Source organism: Ostrinia furnacalis, unplaced genomic scaffold (assembly GCF_004193835.3).
Source record: "Ostrinia furnacalis isolate ACB-3 unplaced genomic scaffold, ASM419383v2 OfSCF0954, whole genome shotgun sequence".
Taxonomy (NCBI): Eukaryota; Metazoa; Arthropoda; class Insecta; order Lepidoptera; family Crambidae; genus Ostrinia; species Ostrinia furnacalis.
In genome coordinates, this window is record NW_021131193.1 from 26,104 (window position 1) to 47,257 (window position 21,154).

General features: G+C 42.3%; 1 protein-coding gene across 1 annotated transcript in view; it reads left to right on the top strand.

The window, feature by feature from the left end:
• Positions 1–21,154, top strand: part of Prp8 (pre-mRNA processing factor 8) — a 37,895-nt gene that overhangs the window by 9,151 nt on the left and 7,590 nt on the right. The window contains exons 8-27 of the mRNA XM_028301616.1: positions 78–259; positions 3,323–3,529; positions 4,824–5,114; positions 5,597–5,789; positions 6,903–7,090; positions 8,058–8,296; positions 8,775–8,921; positions 9,695–9,845; positions 10,269–10,476; positions 10,828–11,033; positions 11,450–11,640; positions 12,325–12,460; positions 13,829–13,998; positions 14,636–14,783; positions 16,116–16,244; positions 16,776–16,936; positions 17,537–17,728; positions 18,414–18,608; positions 19,204–19,375; positions 19,762–19,875. Of these exons, the coding sequence (XP_028157417.1) occupies positions 78–259; positions 3,323–3,529; positions 4,824–5,114; positions 5,597–5,789; positions 6,903–7,090; positions 8,058–8,296; positions 8,775–8,921; positions 9,695–9,845; positions 10,269–10,476; positions 10,828–11,033; positions 11,450–11,640; positions 12,325–12,460; positions 13,829–13,998; positions 14,636–14,783; positions 16,116–16,244; positions 16,776–16,936; positions 17,537–17,728; positions 18,414–18,608; positions 19,204–19,375; positions 19,762–19,875 (3,620 nt within the window). The remainder of the gene's footprint in view (positions 1–77; positions 260–3,322; positions 3,530–4,823; positions 5,115–5,596; positions 5,790–6,902; positions 7,091–8,057; positions 8,297–8,774; positions 8,922–9,694; positions 9,846–10,268; positions 10,477–10,827; positions 11,034–11,449; positions 11,641–12,324; positions 12,461–13,828; positions 13,999–14,635; positions 14,784–16,115; positions 16,245–16,775; positions 16,937–17,536; positions 17,729–18,413; positions 18,609–19,203; positions 19,376–19,761; positions 19,876–21,154) is intronic.

The following is a 21,154-nucleotide window of genomic DNA, read 5'->3' on the forward strand; positions in this document are numbered from 1 at the left end:
GGTTTTTATGTTCCTGGTCAGGCTATAAATAGTTCTTCCACGTTTTTGGTATTAACAATATCCACCTATGTGCGCAGGAGTCGCCAAGACGGTGACCAAGCAGCGCGTCGAGTCTCACTTCGACTTGGAGCTGCGAGCGTCCGTCATGCACGACATCGTGGACATGATGCCCGAAGGCATCAAGCAGAACAAGGCTAGGACCATCCTGCAACACCTGTCGGAGGCCTGGAGATGCTGGAAAGCCAACATTCCTTGGAAGGTAAGAAAATGTTACTGTTTATGTAATATACAATTTGTAGGCCACGTACCGGAAAACGCAGCTTGAGACGTCCGCTCATAAGGTGTAAACCTTAAACCTTACTAACTGGAAACTTACATGACTAAAGTCTGGTCCGTGAGCACGTAGAATTTTGTCCAATGACCCCAAGCTACCCATCCTTATCGCTCGCACGTAATTATGTTGCTGTCGCGCTCGCACACTCACTGCGGGCGCCCGTCGCACAGTCGCGACAGCAATATAATTACGCGTGAGCGATAAGGATGGGTAGCTTGGGGTCATTGGTCAAAATTCTACGTGCTCACGGACCAGGCTTTAGTAATAAAATAACTGGTGTACCGACGATAATATCATAAAGGTAGCAAGAAGGCGCTGGATGCAGGCCCCTACCAACCGGTCAATATGGAAATCATAGGGGAAGGCTTATGCTCAGTTGTGAACATCCTATGGCTAATAATGTTGTAGACCTGTGGGCATCGAGTAGAATAATACCAGAAGCATCCTGCTGCATGGGGTGTAGATATAGTAGAAGGAAACTTTCAATGCAATCTTTCTAACGTTTTTCTCACTCATTCGTTTGTGGATTGATATTGTATGGAGTAGAGATGTGCCGCTGAGAAAGTTCTCGTTCCTGGCAATATTCCCAGTGAGAATATTCTCGAGAACCGAGAACGCTCCCGGGAATATTCTCAGTGTTCTCGACAGAAAACATTTAGTTTTAATTTAAATTTTGTTGTTTATATGTGATATTATTTGTAATGTTTCGATGTATTATTCGCGGCTTTAGGACTTGGCTACGGTATTTGAACATCAGTGTGCCTCTGAGTTTTAAGGCCCTTGCCACCCTGGCGGATTGCAAGCGGATTCGAAGTGGATTTAAAGCGGATTCAAAGTGGATTTAAAGCGGAGAGGCGACGCGACGGAGAAGCCGCGTGAAAATATCGTGAAGCTTCCCGAAGGCTGCCCAGCTGAGCTGGATTCGATGATTGACCTTTTTTTCGAAGTTGGACCTACCTAACTGGACTGTTTGCCCCAGGTACACATTATATTCAACAACTTCGGTATAGAGACTCCAACTTTTAGAGGAGTGGGTGCAACACGGTTTTTAGACATGATTTTTAAATCTTGTCCATGTTCATTTTGAGACCCACTTGTTGAGAGACTCTATTGAGACCATCGAGCATTGTGCCTAGATCTTCCACGATCTCAGCCATGACTACGATATCGTCTGCTGTCTGGGTTATGTACTCGCCGTTGATATGTATGCTGAATCCGCTCCAGCCCAGAAGCTTGAAAACATCGTCCAGGGCGGTGGTGATGACGTCTCCCTGTCTCACCCCTCTCTGCAACTGGATAGGTTTCGGGTCCTGATCTTAAAACGGACTGTCACTGTGGCGTGTTTGTACAAGCCTTTCAACACTTTCATGTATCAATAGTCAATTTGGCACAGTCGAAGAGACTGAAGCGCTGCCCATGTCTCAATCGAATCGAAGGCTTTCTCATAGTTCACAAACGCAAAGTGGCTGATTAAACTCCTTGATCTTCCGTATAATTTGCCGTAGCGTATTTATTTTGGTATGTGGTACTGAAGCCTTTTCGAAAACCGGCTTATTCGGGGGGCTGAAAGTCGTCGAGCTTGCTAGCATGAAAATTCGTAATGACTATCGAAAACAGCTTGTAGACATGGCTCAGAAGCGAAATGGGTCTATAATTCTTCAACAAGGTTTAGGGCCTTTAGTACCGGCGTTTAGCCTGCTTTCAGAAGCTCAGACGTGATTACGGTGCCTTGTTGTTTTTCAGCTGTTTGAGAACCATTCTAATCTCGTGCAGACTAATGTACGGGATATATTCGTTAAGTGTCGGATCAATCTAGCTAGCACGTATTTTCTATAAAAATGTGTCAAATGATCCGTCAGACAGGTTATCCACAACTTATCAAGAAGTGTCAAAACAGGCCCTTACTAAGCGATTGTGAAATATGGCCTTAATGTCAAATAAGAATAGTTTAAGAAACTAAAAACACGCTTTTAATTACTAACAACACTAAAAAGTCAAAAATCATCAGGACCTTGGACATCATCTAGCATTAAAGTGCTCGAAAAGACAAATCCAACGAACCCAAACTCGATGAGTTTCCGCCGTTTCTTTTAGGAGTTCCTATGGCAACCTCCTGACTCCATCATTAGGACCCTGGACATTATCTAGCACTTAAAGATCTCGAAAAGACATCCAATGAACCCAAACTCGATGTGATTCTGCCGTTTCGTTAGGACTTCTTTTGGCCGCCTTCCAGTCCCATCAGACCAGTTGGTACCACAATATTGTATTGTCATTTCTAATCTACATATTATTGCCAAGTTTCATAATGATACAAGACTTAGAAGTGCGTGTAATTCAGATTCTAAGATTCCATTACATAGTTAGTTACATACACGACGACCTAATAAGAGCGTGTTAAAAACGAAAAAATTGACAGTTACATTATTTAATTACGTGTAAAAAGAAATTTCTGTCAACTTTCATATCATTAAAACGACATTTCACGACGAAAAAAATAAAATATAATAAAGTTGCAGTTGCCAAGAATATTGCCGAGAAAGTTCCCGAGAATATTCTCGGGAACACTGAGAATATAGCCTTTCACTGCAAATAGAGTGTATTGTTTAATATACACTTATCTGTTGACTTAATTTAATATTATTTTACTTAAGAAAGTTTGTTTATCTCCATTTTATAAACATGATTCTCAACCTGTCTCACTTAGGAGAACGCTCCCGGGAACGCTCCCGAGAATATTCTCAGCTGAGAGAGCGTTCTCGGGAACGGCACATCAATAGTATGGAGTACAAGATGTAAAAAGGAAAAATTGGACACTTTCTTTTTGTTTGCAGAATAATATGCGAGTTGATTCTTATTTTACTGTCTACTGATATTCGAAGAGGACAGTTGCCTAATATTCGTGACTGAACCTGTTTTCATTGTATTCTGCTGTATGAGACATTTTTCCGTTTCGTTTTCAATCTACATATTATTATGTATCATCAGGTGCCCGGCCTCCCAACCCCGATCGAGAACATGATCCTCCGCTACGTGAAGATGAAGGCGGACTGGTGGACCAACACGGCGCACTACAACCGCGAGCGCATCCGGCGCGGCGCCACCGTCGACAAGACCGTCTGCAAGAAGAACCTCGGCCGCCTCACCCGGCTCTACCTCAAGGCCGAGCAGGAGCGCCAGCACAACTACTTGAAGGTATATTCAAAATTAAACGTCTACCTACACTCTCAACTAACACTACACTACTTCTCGAGACAACACTACACTACTTGAGACAACACTACACTACTTCTCGAGACAACACTACACTACTTCTCGAGACAACACGGCGCACTACAACCGCGAGCGCATCCGGCGCGGCGCCACCGTCGACAAGACCGTCTGCAAGAAGAACCTCGGCCGCCTCACCCGGCTCTACCTCAAGGCCGAGCAGGAACGCCAGCACAACTACTTGAAGGTATATTCAAAATTAAGCGTCTACCTACACTCTCGGCTAACACTACACTACTTCTCGAGACAACACTACACTACTTCTCGAGACAACACTACACTACTTGAGACAACACTACACTACTTCTCGAGACAACACGGCGCACTACAACCGCGAGCGCATCCGGCGCGGCGCCACCGTCGACAAGACCGTCTGCAAGAAGAACCTCGGCCGCCTCACCCGGCTCTACCTCAAGGCCGAGCAGGAACGCCAGCACAACTACTTGAAGGTATTGTCAATTAAAAATGAAACGTCTAAAGTCCGGTCGCCGAGCGGAGAATTTCGTACAATGACCCTACCCATCGTTATCGTTTACACGTAAGTTATATGTATTGCTGTCGCGGCTGTGCGACGGGCGGCTGCAGTGAGTGTGCGAGCGTTACAGCAATACAATTACGCGCGAGCGATAAGGATGGGTAGCTTGGGGTCATTGGACAAAATTCTACGTGATCACAGACCAGACTATACCTACCCTCTCGGCTAACACTACACTACTTTTTGAGAGTGAATAGGCACTTACAGGGCAGATATGTACCATCCTAGACTGCATCTCACTTAACACCAGGTACGATTGCGGTCAAATATCTGCCTTCTTACATAAAAACTAAAACTTCGGTTAGCGTCGAGACATTCGTCCTTAGAAGTTTGATCTTTGTTATAATGAGTGAGAGTGCTAATTGCAATGGCAGCGTTTCGATCTTCGGTTAAAGTCTTCGAAAAATTCCGTCGATACGCCGAAGCGAGTAGAATAAATGCGGCCGCAACAGCGTATTACACTTGAAAATTTCGACGGGTTCATCCAGTGCCTAAGTAGCTCAGATGGACGAGCAGTCGCCCGGCAAGCGAAAGATCGTGGATTCGATTACCGCCTTAGGCAGCTCGATTTTTCAAGTTGTTTATTTATAATTTAGAGTAGAGAGAATAACGCGCGCATTACATAATGTTGTGTATTAAGACCATACTTTCCTATTATGTATTAAAAACCATACTTTCTCTCAGGACGGCCCCTACATATCTCCCGAAGAAGCCGTGGCGATCTACACAACCACAGTGCACTGGCTGGAGTCCCGGCGCTTCGCCCCGATCCCGTTCCCGCCGCTGTCATACAAGCACGATACAAAACTGCTCATCTTGGCTCTCGAGCGGCTCAAGGAGGCTTACAGCGTGAAGTCCCGGCTCAATCAGAGCCAGAGAGAAGAGTTGGGGCTCATTGAGCAGGCGTACGATAACCCGCACGAGGCCTTGTCCAGGATCAAGCGACATCTGCTCACGCAGAGGACTTTCAGAGAGGTACGAGTTTATTCAATTTGCTGCAATGTTTCTTCTATGTAATAAATATCAGACTAAACGCCACCATCTTATGTAAATTGTATAATTTTGTATAATTTGCTATGTTATTGTATCTTTTTCCATGCTTAATTATCTCAAGCTGATTTTAAAGCTCCAATGCCTTCGTAGCTCACTCAGACTAATCGCTCGGCAAGCGAAAAGCAAAAGGGTGTTAGCTCAATTCGCATCTGAGGCAATATTTATTTCAAGTAAAATAAAATATTCTGATCTGCTGTTGAATGTAACAAAAGCAAGTATTAATTAAGTACAGTCAGCGTTCTGTCGTGTCACCTAAATTGGCCAAAAAGTTGAAAACACAATCTTATTTCGATTGTAACAAAGATGCGTTGCGAACTTATTGGCTACTTTGGGTGTCAGTAACTACTTGCCGCTGACTGTTCAACATTATTATTTTTAATTCAAACTCCTCGTCTTCCAAACAGGTCGGCATAGAGTTCATGGACCTCTATTCCCACTTGGTGCCGGTATACGACGTGGAGCCCCTAGAAAAGATCACGGACGCGTACCTCGATCAGTATCTGTGGTATGAGGCCGACAAGCGACGCCTGCTGCCTCCCTGGGTGAAACCAGCGGATACAGAACCTTCACCGCTGCTGGTCTACAAATGGTGCCAGGGTAAGTTGTTTTAGCTAGAAAAATAGATAAAGTACGGCCAACGAGAAGCGATACAAAAAGTCGATTCGACTGTCGAATTGACAATCTATTCTGTCTCTTACAGATGACCCACGCTGAACTGTCCCACCAAACTCAATGACAGGGGGGCGCTATCATCGTTCAACTATATGGTTTCCAACATGGCAAAAATCGGAACCAGCGATCTGGTATTGACGGTGGCGCCCCACTGTCAATGTCATGCATAGGACAGTTCAGTATTTTGGAACTATACCATCTTGTGTATTTGTCGTAATGTCTCGTTCTCCCGCCAAAATATGTCAAAGTCAAACCCTTAGGCTGGGTTGCACCATCTTACTTTAACTTTGACAAACGTCAAAAATCTGTGAAATTCCATACAAAAAGCACCGGTTATCGTCATAGTTACAGTTAAAGATAGGTGGTGCAACCCACCCCTACTATTCCAAATGACCATGACATTGGGTTTGTTTACATTTGGTATCGCTTCTCGTTGGCCGTACTTTAGATACTCTTTATTGCACAACAAATCAATCTCTTACAGCAACAGAAGAGAAGAGATATATCTCAATTCAAGAAGATATCAAGATAAAATGAAGACAGAAGTGATGCGACTGCCCATAGTGTGCGTTGTGGCAAAGGAGATCTGTATGGGCATACCATCCCCTTGTTACAAACCTCACTTTGGTTGGTCGCATTGATCTACAACAGAAGAATCTCAAGATCATCAATGTGTCAAGCTTTTGCTGTTTTTAATGTGTATTTTTATGTATTAAGTATTACTTGCAGACATTATCCCAATAAGTCATGTGTCTTGCTGATATCTAAGACTAGCCTTACTTTGAAGTTAGACAAAATAATTGTAATTATAACTGTCTGGTTTTGTAAAGTTATTTTATGTGAGTCACCGTCTTGCTGACATTCTGGCCACATTTATCATTTATGTGACAAATGACTGAGAAATGTTTAAAAATGTAGTATTTCATGTTAAATACTCTAAACTGAAACTCTGTAAAATTTAGTTCTAGTTTTAATCTATTTGTATTGGCGTTTAGTGCCCATATTAACACCATCTAAATCAATACTATGTTCGCTCAGGCATCAACAATCTACAAGACGTGTGGGAGGTGGGAGAGGGCGAGTGCAACGTGCTTCTAGAGTCGCGTTTCGAGAAGCTATACGAGAAGATAGATCTGACGCTGCTCAACCGACTGCTTCGGCTGATCGTCGACCACAACATCGCCGACTACATGACCGCCAAGAACAACGTCGTCATCAACTACAAGGTTAGTTTGTAGTATAACTGTTCGTTCTCATTCGAGTTGTGACTCGATTCGAGGAGTAATAAGAGATAGATCTGACGCTGCCCAACCGACTGCTTCGGCTGATCGTCGACCACAAAACATCGCCGACTACATGACCGCCAAGAACAACGTCGTCATCAACTACAAGGTTCGTTTGTAGTATAACTGTTCGTTCTCATTCGAGTTGTGACTCGATTCGAGGAGTAATAAGAGATAGATCTGACGCTGCTCAACCGACTGCTTCGGCTGATCGTCGACCACAACATCGCCGACTACATGACCGCCAAGAACAACGTCGTCATCAACTACAAGGTTCGTTTAAGGACTTATCCCTACAACGTTATCCGAAGATTCCAGTATGTCAATCCTTTTCACTCCTTGCGAGATGCGGGCATGAGAGAGTGATATGTAGGTCCAACAATAAGCAGCCTCGCTCACTTCTTCAGTTTTATTTCGATAAGTTGTATAAAAATAGGTCCTATTTCCTAACAAACTTTCGATTGATAAATCAAAATATTATGATCGTCGTTAATGTAATATGTTTTCTCACTAAAGTAGTCTCACTTCGAGAATCTGACGTTATTTTTAGGAGAGAATCAGAGGATAAAAAAACCTATCTGTTTCTTGACCAAAAACATAAAAGCTGTTTTGTAAAATGTAAATCATCTATAGTCTGGTCTGCGAGCACGTAGAATTTTGTCCAATGACCCCAAGCTACCCATCCTTATTGCTCGCGCGTAATTATGTTGCTGTCGCGCTCGCACACTCACTGCGGGCGCCTACGCGCCTGTCGCACAGTCGCGACTGCAATATAATTACGCGCGAGCGATAAGGATGGGTAGCTTGGGGACATTGGACAAAATTCTACGTGCTCACAGACCGGGCTTTAGCTAGACTAATAATTCTTATCAAACTAGAAGAAAATTAATTACATAATTATTTTCCCCAGGACATGAATCACACAAACTCCTACGGCATCATCCGAGGTCTCCAGTTCGCGTCGTTCATAGTGCAGTACTACGGTCTAGTTCTGGACCTGTTAGTGCTGGGGCTGCAACGTGCGAGCGAGATGGCAGGCCCGCCGCAGTTGCCCAACGACTTCCTGTCGTACCAGGACCGCCAGACAGAGACGGCGCATCCCATACGGCTGTACTGCCGATATGTGGACAGGATTCATATATTCTTCAGGTACTATCGGCAACAGTGTTAACTGCCCATTGCCAGTCATGTCATCTCGTTTTATCGTAAAGAATCACCATTTGATTAGAGCGAGAGCAAAAACGGAAATAGATAGTTTACAGTGTGGCCGTGTGTATGTTAATTATTCAGTGAGCTTGAAAGTAGTGTAACTGTAGGAAGAATAATTGCTCGATGGAACGACCTCATAATGGTAGCTGTGCTATAAAAAGCTAGAGATCGTGTTTTGTGGCGTTCTCTAGAATTGGACCCATTAGTTGGTGAAGCATTGTAATATTATGTTCTAGTCTCATGTGTACTACAAAAACATGGGAGGCCAGCCCACACTACGTTTTTCGGTCCATGGTCACTCCACCACTCAAGAAGTTTTCTGTCCCAAAAGCCATCATTTCTAACGAGCTGGAAGCAGGCTAGTCTTATGAGACCAGCCTACTTCCACCATTATCTTATTACACGTCTCATCCCCCAGGTTCACAGCAGAAGAAGCCCGCGATTTAATTCAGCGCTACCTGACGGAGCATCCTGATCCCAACAATGAAAACATTGTTGGCTACAACAACAAGAAGTGCTGGCCCAGAGACGCGCGCATGCGGCTCATGAAGCATGACGTCAATCTGTAAGTAGACTATATATAAATCTTGGTCGCAAAATAGTCCTTATTGTGATTACATAAGATGTGTTTCGGCTTGCTGTTTCGACTACACACACATAAATAATAATGCCGGTAGCACACCTACAGCGCGAAAGCCTGACAACGAAATTCAACACACATCTATGCGATCACTTTGCCACGTTACTAATGTGGTATAGTGAACGGAAAAATTTGTCACAAAGCAACTTCAATACACTTCTCAACGTCTGCTTTGTATTGATATCGTTTCACTGTCATGGTTTTGGCAGAGGTTGGTTAGCGGCGTGATAACTCTTTCTAAGCCAATAAAGAAGGGCTTCTAAAGTCAAAGTTGTGCATTCTGTTTGGACAAAATTACATAAAGACATAATGTTCATGCGTGTATAGTTCCAAAATACTGAACTGTCCTATCCATGACATTGACAGTGGGGCACCACCGTCAATACCGGATAGCTGCTTCCGATTTTTGCCTTGTTGGAAACCATATAGTTGAACGATGGTAGCGCTCCTCTATCATTGAGTTTGGTGGGACAGTTCAGCGTGGGTCATCTATAATGCCAATGATCACGCGACATTTTTGAAGAAGAATAAGATGCAGTTCTCAACCACCAATCAACTAGCATGAAGCTAATAATTCTTAGCACAGAAATATAAATGAGACCGAATACAATCTTAACAAACCCTTGTAACTTATCATATCAAGTGATTAAGATGAGCGTCAATAAATAAGTGGTCTAATAAATGTGTCTAACAAACAGGGGCCGCGCGGTATTCTGGGACATCAAGAACCGTCTGCCGCGCTCGGTCACCACCATCCAGTGGGAGAACAGCTTCGTCTCAGTCTACTCGAAGGACAACCCCAATCTCCTGTTCAACATGGCCGGATTTGAGTGCAGGATATTGCCTAAAGTAAGTTTAATTTGTTTAGTGCTTGAGTCTATTTTTGGTTTTTATATTTCAGTCATGCTTGAACTGTTTCTCTTCGATATTTAGATGAACCACGAAAATCACTAAGTTGGACCTAACAATCTTGCTTAGTTTTAGATTTAAACTGTCTACACTTTATGATATTACGAGCCGTGTTTATCAGGAAAATGCTTGGTATTATTATATCACAAAGCAGGATGTTAGGTTTAAAATAAATATTATCAGAAGACCTATTTATTGCGTAGAACCTTGGCCATATCATTGTCCCAGCGACTTGGTTTCATAATTGATGAGCGTCGTTCTTCTTTATTTTCAAGAGTAGTTTTCTTGTTTCTTCGTGTACCAAAACAAGGACGCATGATGTTGCAATTCATAATCTAATATACGCTCGTTCTTCCCCAACAGTGCCGAAGCCAACACGAGGAGTTATCTCACCGCGATGGCGTGTGGAACCTCCAAAACGAAGTCACCAAGGAGCGCACAGCTCAGTGCTACTTGCGAGTGGACGACGAGTCGCTCGCCCGGTTCCACAACCGAGTCAGGCAGATCCTCATGGCATCTGGATCGACTACATTCACGAAGATTGTCAACAAGTGGAACACTGCTCTGATTGGTAAGGTTTTACAAATATAATAATAAAGGTTGTAGAACATGGTAATTTATTTGTACTTTAATTTAGAGAAATGAGTAGAAAAATAAATATTATTGAGTAATCATATGTTCGACGGCGTAACGAATAGGTAGCAGATAGCTTGGCTTTTTTTTATGAGCAGCACACGCGGGTTCCTGGCATTTCCATGCATTTATAGGCGATTACCGTACATCCGCGTGAATTTTAGCGGAGGCTCTTAGGACTTCGTTAGAGAAATATAGGACGGTTTCAATGCTTGATTGAATCTTAAGTTATTTACATTACAAGTTGCATAGTAGGAGTCAAAACATTCAAATGTAAAATTATTCACAGGTCTAATGACATACTTCCGCGAGGCAGTAGTGAACACACAAGAGCTCCTCGACCTCCTAGTCAAGTGCGAAAACAAGATCCAGACTCGAATCAAAATCGGCCTGAACTCCAAAATGCCTTCCCGATTCCCTCCCGTCGTGTTCTACACGCCCAAAGAGTTGGGAGGGCTCGGCATGCTGTCTATGGGACACGTTTTGATTCCACAGGTAAGTGTGGACATACAACTTTACGTTCATAAAATCCGCTGCTTTCAATACTTTTTAAATAATCATGTAGGTACTTTTTTGCATAATCATACCGGGTAGAAAAATCTTAGTAGGATTTACTTACACTTTGACTAAAGCCTGGTCCGTGAGCACGTAGAATTTTGTTTTGGACCAGGCTTTAGTATGTGAAAAACATGTTTCATGGCGATTTCAACCTTTAGTTCAACTAGATGGAGCTGTATGTAGCCCTTCAAAAGTTCAAATACCCGCGAATCGAAACATCAATTGTAACCGCGGCCTCATGCGACCGCTTAAGGTTTGATGAGTTAAATATGGTGGCAACAGTTCATTCATCACCAGAAATACCCATTATTTTTCCTAGACAACCGCTCACCAACCTTATATTTCGTCCCCAGTCCGATCTCCGCTGGTCGAAACAAACTGACGTGGGCATCACCCACTTCAGATCCGGTATGTCGCACGACGAGGACCAGCTGATTCCCAACTTGTACCGCTACATCCAGCCGTGGGAGGCCGAGTTTGTGGACTCGCAGCGAGTGTGGGCCGAATACGCCCTGAAGCGGCAGGAGGCTAACGCTCAGAACAGGTTCGTACAAGTTATAATCGTGTGTAGGATCTTTTAACAACACATGTATTTGTTCGTCTACAGACCCTTTTTAGAGCACTGTTCATGACCTAAATATGAATTGCCACCACTTTTGGATAACAAGTCGACTAGCGATGAGAAGTAAATCGAGAAACTCAGTCATTTCAGCTATTTGTTAGTCTTTTGCTTTTTACAGAAACACTTTAAATAGTTTTCCTTGTTGTACACTACCTTCACTATAGCTAAGAATCATAAACTTTAATGTCTTGCTATATGCAATTAACGTAATACATTTGGAACACAAAACACGTTTATAAAATATCTGATATTTTATTGTGAAAACTTACGTGGACATAAGTTGCTGTCACAAAAGTTTCGACTCATAGATAGCCCAAAATGATGGTTAATTTATTTATAGTTGTGTATGAAACAGTCATATTCAACGCCTGCATTAGTATCTCAATATTCAGAAACAGAAGTGATGAACCGCGTAGGGGTCCTGAAACCAGAGAGTCCCTGTGCTCTGGGGACGGGCGGCGGCTGCGCGCGCGCTGATCGTGACGTCACGCGGCGCCGTCCGCCTGAGACTACGCTATCTGATCTATAACTTACACCTACAAGTAATTCTTCCAAAAATTTACAACCAAACATTAACATAGGATTTGTATTATTGTTTTTCTCTAGGCGTTTGACACTGGAGGATTTGGAAGACTCGTGGGACAGAGGCATTCCCAGGATCAACACGCTGTTCCAGAAGGACAGGCATACGCTCGCCTACGACAAGGGATGGCGTATCCGTACGGAGTTCAAGCAGTATCAGGTTAGTGTAATACATAATGATTTTAACGGTTCTCAACCCTCATTACTATACTACGTGTCTTATTTGTAAAAATAAAATAGTCAAGGCAGATTCAAATTTAAATATTCTTGGAGATTTGAACTCAAACCAGAAGACAATACTTTCTGACAGGTTACATAAAATACAAAGTTTTAAGGCTGAGTTGCACCACCCAAATTTGACCATAACTATGACGATAACCGGTGTTTTTGTATGGAGTTTGGCAGATATTTGACGTTTACCTCAGTTAAAGTAAGATGGTGCAACCCAGCCTTAGTGTTACAACATAGTAGCCGACGCGTATTTACTGGTTCTACCGTTATCTACCACGTGTTGCGTTTTACTGAAACCACATTTATATTTTGCGTTTTATTTAAACCTTATTCCTATTCGCTGGGTGCGAAGTACTAGGTGGGGGAGACATAATCTATCGCAGCGCTCATGGTGGTCAAAAGTAGAAATAATGTTAGCTCTGTCATCAGATGTATCTGTCAATGGCAAAGCGATTCTACATAATACATTTTAATATCATTAATTAATCGCATGAAAAGGGTCCTACTGGGAACTTAAATAAAAGAGTGGACTGTATTTCGATAGGGCTGTTTTAATAGCCGTTTACAATTTGGAAATAACTAAACTATACAACGTGGTAGTACAAAAATGAGTGACAGTAGTTGTTGTGCACAGATGTTTGCCTTATGATGAGAGCGTGAATTATTGAACTCTGCCCTTGTTTTGTTCTTAATTCTTCTACATCTCGGACTTGTCCAGCCAATACCAACAACTTTCCTTTAAATACGGTTTGTGGTTGGAATTTGATATTGTAACTCTCACAAACCCGGTCTTCAAAACGATACTCATTTCGATCTGAAAACGATATTTAATTTATTACTAGCGATACAGAAACATTTAAATATATTTACTGTTATATAATGAAACCGTTAAAGTAGCTTTTTCTTTTTGTTTTATTGTAAAACTACAACTATAAATGAAGTAAACAAACCCTGACACAATCAAAATTAAACACACTTTTTGGACTTACCTCATTTGATTTGAATGACCAAAATGATTTCAAAACCTTTTTTCCACCCAAATCGTGGTATCACAATAATTTATTAGTTGAAAATATTTGTTATTTTTTCATTTCGATATTTTTTCACAAATATACGACCTAAATGTCAATGTGACAGAGCCCACAAAGTTGTGGACGCTAGTTGGCGCTGTAATCGTGCACGGAGCCAATACGATTTCCAGTTATATATTATATTCACATACTGACTTATATGAATATTTAGCTTTAAGACTTCTGAAGTTCTATCTCTGTCTATAACACTCTCTTCCTTTCTCCAGGTCCTAAAACAGAATCCGTTCTGGTGGACGCACCAGCGCCACGACGGCAAGCTGTGGAACCTGAACAACTACAGGACCGACATGATTCAAGCGCTAGGAGGCGTTGAAGGCATCCTCGAACACACGCTCTTCAAAGGCACATACTTCCCTACGTGGGAGGGTCTCTTCTGGTGAGTATAGTAATAAGTTATGTGATTGAGTTTTCTCAGGAATTTATCAAATTATTTAATTGTCAGTTGTGTACCATATGCCCGCCCATACATTATCCATTTTCCATCATTCGTTCTACATGAACCGTTACTCTTTAGTAAAAGATGGAAAGCAACGCCGACACGAAGTAATGCAACTTCAACGAGTATTTAGAACTGATTCACGTAGCTGGCTGTAGTCAACGTTAGGTAAATGTTTGTGACACCCAATGTGGTCAATAAGTTGATAAAACAACCTTATTCCAATTGCAACCAAGACGTGTTGCGCACGTATTGGCTACTTTGGATGTCACTATTATAAGACTAGGCGCAGACCACCGATTTTTGTTGGCCGACAGTTGGGTCGGGCTGTTAATCAGCATGGAGATGTAAGAACGTGCGTACATTACGCCGATTTGGTATCGACCGATTCTTCATACAAATTAGAATCGGGCCCAACTATCGGCCAACTAAAAGTCGGTGGTCTGCGCCTAGGCTAACTGTTTGACGCTAACTAACAAAGGACTGAAAATCATACAACAAATGAGACATTTTGCGACATGCGAAGGGATTATTACTCTTCAGACATTTCATAATTTAAAACTTCTATCAATCACAGGGAAAAGGCCTCCGGCTTCGAAGAGTCGATGAAGTACAAAAAGCTCACAAACGCTCAGCGATCCGGTTTGAACCAGATCCCGAACCGTCGGTTCACGCTGTGGTGGTCGCCCACCATCAACCGTGCCAATGTGTACGTCGGTTTCCAGGTAAGTTTGTATCTATAGAATTTAAAATATTTTTACAGAAGTTAAGTGCGATGGTGCGATTGCAGTCAAAGTCAAAACCTGCCTACGTAATTTTGTGGTAAAATGTATACTTTACACAATAATTTTACTGTATAGTTTCCAATCGTAAGGCTAAGAACTCATGGCGCGATTTTCACCCGCGCCCGCGGCGGTTGCTGGCCCGCAGCTTCTGTAGAATGCAGATACTTATGTAAAAACTAATGCACAACTCACGACGCGGTTTTCGCCCGCAGCGGGCGCGGTTGTATGCGGGTCTCGCTCGGCGCTTTTCGCCCACGCGAAAACCGCCCGATCGGCGGGCGACCATTTTGTCCAGTGACTTAGCGCGCGGCGCGATTTAAAATAAAGCTTGGTCCGTGAGCACGTAGAATCCCGTATCGCTCGCGCGTAATTATATTGCTGTCGCAACTGAGCGACGGGCGCCCGCAGTGAATGTGCGTGCGCGACAGCAACATAATTACGCGCGAGCGATAAGGATGGGTAGTTTGGGGTCATTGGACAAAATTCTACGTGCTCGGCGACCAGACTATAGAATTTAAAATATTGTTTATTATGTTGTTGTTTTTATTTAGTACTAGCTTTCCGCCCGCGGCTTCGCCCGCGTGGAATTTTGTCTGTCACAGAAAAACTTTATCGCGCGCGTCCCTGTTTCAAAAACCGGGATAAAAACTATCCTATGTTCTTTCCCGGGACTCAAACTATCTCTATGCCAAATTTCATCAAAATCGGTTGCGAGGTTTAAGCGGGAAAGCGTAACAGACAGACAGACAGACAGAGTTACTTTCGCATTTATAATATTAGTTGGGATACCTATTGATCGTAAATCAACATCAGGTGCAATGGTGCGATTGCAGTCAAATACCTGCCTTGTTCTGCATAAAAAAATCGAATATGACGTAATTTTTTGGTGGTGTATATTTTACATTAATTTTACTGTATAGTTTCCAATCGTAACTATTCGAAAATAGAAGTGATGAACCGCGTAGGGGTCCTGAAACCAGAGAGTCCCTGTGTTCTGGAGGCGGGCGACGGCTGCGCGCGCGCTGATCGTGACGTCACGCGGCGCCGTTCGTCTGAGACTACGCTATCTGATCAATAACTTACACCTCAAAAGTAATTCTTCAATACTTTTGTGTCTTAGTTTTTATGAACAATAGTATATTGAAGGTATCATTTGTCTACAAATGACGACTCATCAAGCTGAATATTGGCATCTTTAGATCATCATCATGATGCAAAATAGCGTCATTCTATTACAGCTGATATTGTGTAACGTAATTTTCTTGTGCACAGGTACAACTGGACTTGACAGGAATCTTCATGCATGGCAAGATCCCCACGCTAAAGATCTCGCTGATCCAGATATTCAGAGCCCACTTGTGGCAGAAGGTGCACGAGTCTATTGTCATGGACTTATGTCAGGTAAGGTTACATACATTGTTTTAGTTTTACATGTATGTAAATCTCTGGTATGGACGATGGGGCGAACGCAGGGTGAAGTGCGGGTGAGTGCTAGAGAAATTCGCATTCCAGCAAGGCGCAGTTGGCTCGATCGGGTAAACTCCGACAAACGTTACTTCGACATTACGTTACTCCGACACTACTGAATATCGACATGAATTTACTACGACACTACTCAGACAAAGAATATTCGCCTTTGTCTAAGTAGTGTAGTGTCGATCGATCGGGTTGTACTTTTGATTTACTATAAAATTTCACGTTTCAGTTGGTTGGGTTATTTTTTTGGTTAATCTATTTACTTTACTTTGCATGTGCATAGATGAAGCTGACTAAAACAGAGAATACATGTTTTCTGTTTTAGTCTGCCAGATTTTAGTAACAGAGACTAAGAAATCTAGTAAATAAAATGTCATGAAATAAACTTTGCCTTCTGATCTTATTTTTAGTCCTTGAATAAACACGTTTCCTAATATCCTCTATTTCCCACGCTAGGTGTTCGATCAAGAGCTCGACGCCTTAGAAATCGAGACAGTGCAAAAAGAAACCATTCACCCCAGGAAGTCGTACAAGATGAACTCGTCCTGCGCTGATATACTGCTGTTCTCTGCTTATAAGTGGAACGTGTCCAGGCCATCGCTGCTCGCTGACACCAAGTAAGTTTTGAAGATGATGAGAATGCTCCTTCTTGTTAAACGTCGGAACTCATGGGTAAAATCGCATAATGTATGTAGAAGATGTAAGTAAGGCTGGTTTTAGAGTCAAGCTGACGCACGCTGACTGTCAGCGCTGACAGCCGAAACGTATGAAGCGTCGGCGCCGAGCGATCAGCGTCACTCAGGAACGTTCCCTTCAATTACATACATTTTGATTTGTCAGCGCCGACGATCAGCGAGCAGTCAGCGCGATTCTAAAACCAGCCTTAGAGTGGTTTTTTATGTATGTAGTTTGATTCTTGACTGTTCATTCCGATTCTATTCGTTGCTTTAAGGCAAGCCTTTTAGGTTTCTTTTTCTCTCTTATCGAGCTATATGACTGGTGTCCTAAGACCACATTAGAATATTTAGTGGATGGAACCTACTGAAATCCATGATTAAATAGCTTAATATTTAAAAATCAAAGTAGGCCAAAATTGGGCATTATTTCACTGAACAGATGTTGTCAAATTCTGCAAGCATGACGTCATTTTTCTTTTTTTAAACCTATTTTATAAACAAGCCGTTGAAATGATAATCTAATAGACGCCCTATTTCCAGAGACACGATGGACAACACAACGACTCAGAAGTACTGGCTCGACATCCAACTGCGTTGGGGTGACTACGACTCGCACGATGTGGAAAGATACGCGCGAGCCAAGTTTCTGGATTACACCACGGATAACATGTCCATATACCCGTCGCCCACGGGACTGCTTATTGCCATCGACTTGGCCTACAATTTGCACAGGTACGTGTGAAAATAGACTGTACACGGTTGACAAATATTACATAAAATATTATAATAACGTTATACAGGGTGTCCTTTCTAGTATGGATCCAAAAGGATTGATTCCTCTGCTCAAATGCAACAACTTTCCTACAGAAACAGACGAGATTTGTTTACGCTCAAGCCTATTATCAGATTAAATAAGATGTTATTTAATGCTCAAGACTACATTTTTAACTCAAGCAATGATCTGAACATTCAAATGTGCGGCTTTTCATCCATGCTGGAGTTTGAATCTATTTGAGTATCAGATTCTCCATTGCTGAACGTAGATGTTTAATGGCACCCTTTAATGGCGCCCGTCGCACAGTCGCGACAGTAACATAATTACGTGCGAGCGATAGGGATGGGTAGCTTGGGGTCATTGGACGGGATTCTACGTGCTCACGGACCAGGCTTTAGATGCACTGACTTCCAATGGTTCCATCTAATGAGCCAATCTCCTTATCATTAAACCTATGTGCAGCAGTGTACTATAACCCTTTTACCGTTCTTCTTCTTGTCGTGTTGACAACAAACCTACACAGCGTTGGCCCAAAATTCCTTGTCAGTTGTTGTCAGTATAGCCTTCATTAAATCTTCCTGCGTGCAGTTGTTTGGGCACGCAGGGCACATACCTTTAAAACTAACATACTTCTATCCACAGCGCATACGGCAACTGGTTCCCCGGCTGCAAGCCTTTGATCCAGCAGGCCATGGCCAAGATCATGAAGGCCAACCCGGCGTTATACGTGCTTCGAGAGAGAATACGCAAGGCGCTGCAGCTGTACTCGTCGGAACCCACGGAGCCCTATCTTTCCAGCCAGAACTATGGGGAACTGTTCTCCAACCAGATCATCTGGTGAGTTTTATTTTATTTTATTTTATTTTGAGAGTTTCAAGACTGTTTTGATTTTTTATATCCATAATTAGGAAGCTCTTGGCCTGTATCTCACCTGATGCAAAGTGACGATCAGGTCGAAGTTGGAAGTGAGCTTCACCTGGAATCTTCAACTACAGAGGAACTGGCTATCTAACCTCTTAACTGCTGGAACGCGACAATGTTACGGTGACGGAATTAAGTAAGATGGTGGTAGCTAGCCAGGTGGACTTCAAGCTGGTAGAGCTTGAACCAACCAAACTGAACAGAAAAATGTGTTCTTGCGCTTCATTCGTTTTAGTTTTTCGTCAAAAGCAAACTTTGCATATTTACTATCCATTATACAACACTGAAACAGCACAGAAGCCACGATAGCTGAACGGTGAAGGGGTCGGACTGGCCGACTCGTGATCCGGGGAACGCGGGTTCGGTCCCCGCTGCCACTCAACTATTGTGGTGAACTCACTCGTGACACAAGCATATTTAGCTTAGTACGAGGGGCTAACGGGACTAGTAGTTAGTGCAAATTACTAATAATCTTTTGTTAAAACGGAAACTAAACTTTGTCACCCCAAAGGTTCGTCGACGACACAAACGTGTACCGCGTGACTATCCACAAGACGTTCGAAGGCAATCTAACCACGAAGCCCATCAACGGCGCCATCTTCATCTTCAACCCGCGCACCGGACAGCTGTTCCTCAAGATCATCCACACCAGCGTCTGGGCCGGACAGAAGCGTCTCGGACAGGTAAAATATATTTATTTATTTGATCACCAACAAGGTTACATTCACAAAAGTAACTATAAAAAATGACACTTGTTAAATGCAAACTTAATTAAAGGTGAAAACATAATTTGAAGTTATGAAAACAGTGGACGTCTTATGGCTGAAATTATGATGATGAGACTTTTAAATTGTTGATAATGGCTTGATTAATAAAGCGGGATATTGTGTTCTTTGATACGCATTTGGGAATCTCGCCTGGATCTAGTGGACTGCTTAAATAATCATTATGATGTTGAAACGTTACTACATACTGGGAATTCGAGGAAATACTCTACAGCAAATTCTCTATTTATTAGAAAAAATGTTACTAATATTTTGCCACTGAAGCATTCATTGTTTCGTAACAGCTCGCCAAATGGAAGACGGCCGAAGAAGTGGCCGCGCTGATTCGGTCGCTGCCCGTAGAAGAGCAGCCTAAGCAGATCATCGTCACCAGGAAGGGAATGTTGGACCCGCTTGAGGTTTGTGTTTTTTTTACAATGTCAGTTTCTTCTAATATCAAATATCGCTCTCATGACTGTAATATAAATATTGGTATATTTATCTCGATAAAAACTTAATTGATAGGCTTAATTTTTGATACAAAAAACTTAACACGTTGACTGCCAAAGTAAATTTACTAATTCGCCAAAATTGAATTTTTTGCTAATCGATGTGTAATGGCTTGAAATGAATAGTTATTGTTAAAAAAATTTTTTTTACTATTTATATTGACATATTAATAAATATCCTTGGACATTTTACACTGCGCCTCTAGTCCCAAACTAAGCAAAGCTTGTACTATGGGTACTAGACGACGGATATAAACATACTTAAATACTTTTTTTTTTTTTTTTGTAAATACATACATATTATACATAGAAAACACCCAGTCCAATACAAACAAATATGTTCATGCACACAAATGTTTGTACTGTGCGGGAATCGAACCCGCAACCTCCGGAATAGTAGTCCGTTTCGAACCACTACACCAAACGGCCGATATTATACCCATAAAAAAAACTGTCAGCCACCCGTGCCTGACGCGGCCCGAATGGTATAAATTTCAGTCACAGCGCCATGTCAAGCATTTTGTCAGGCACAACAAAATCACGTTTCTGCGTTTTGGCGGGAACTACCGTGTCGCATCGCTTTCCTTGCTTTAGACCTAGTGAATACTATCGCTCTGTCCGGCTGCTGTCGGTCAACTGTCAAATTTCGGTCGTGTAAAGTCGAGAAAGACAGCAAGTTATAACTTACTCTCTTCAAAGCCCTAATCAGCCTAATTTTTGTCTGTAATGTTTAAAATTTTTACACAAATAATAATTTTAATAATTATGCTTAATAATTTATTCCGAAATATATCGTAAACTTGTGATTTTATTAAGAATTTCAAATATTTGTCGTGTTTTTACTAAAATTTTCATTCAAACCTGTGTTAATTTTTATTTAGGTACAAGAGTTGCAGGCCATGCTGAACATACTTTGTTGGGGGCCACGTCAGTCATTTAAAATAGGAAGTAACGCATTAAACGTGCCAGGCGGCCTACTGCGGTCGTTTGATTTAGATGCTTCAGTGTCAGGCTCCAGTGACTGACATGGCCCGAATAGGTTGCATGTTTGTCAGTCACCGGTGACTGTCATGGCAGCCTACGTGTTAAGGGATATTGTTTGCAAAATGTGGTATTTCGCAATCTCGACTGACTGAAAAACATGTTCTTAATAAATTCACTGTAAGTCTTAGGCCCAGAACACACGGTG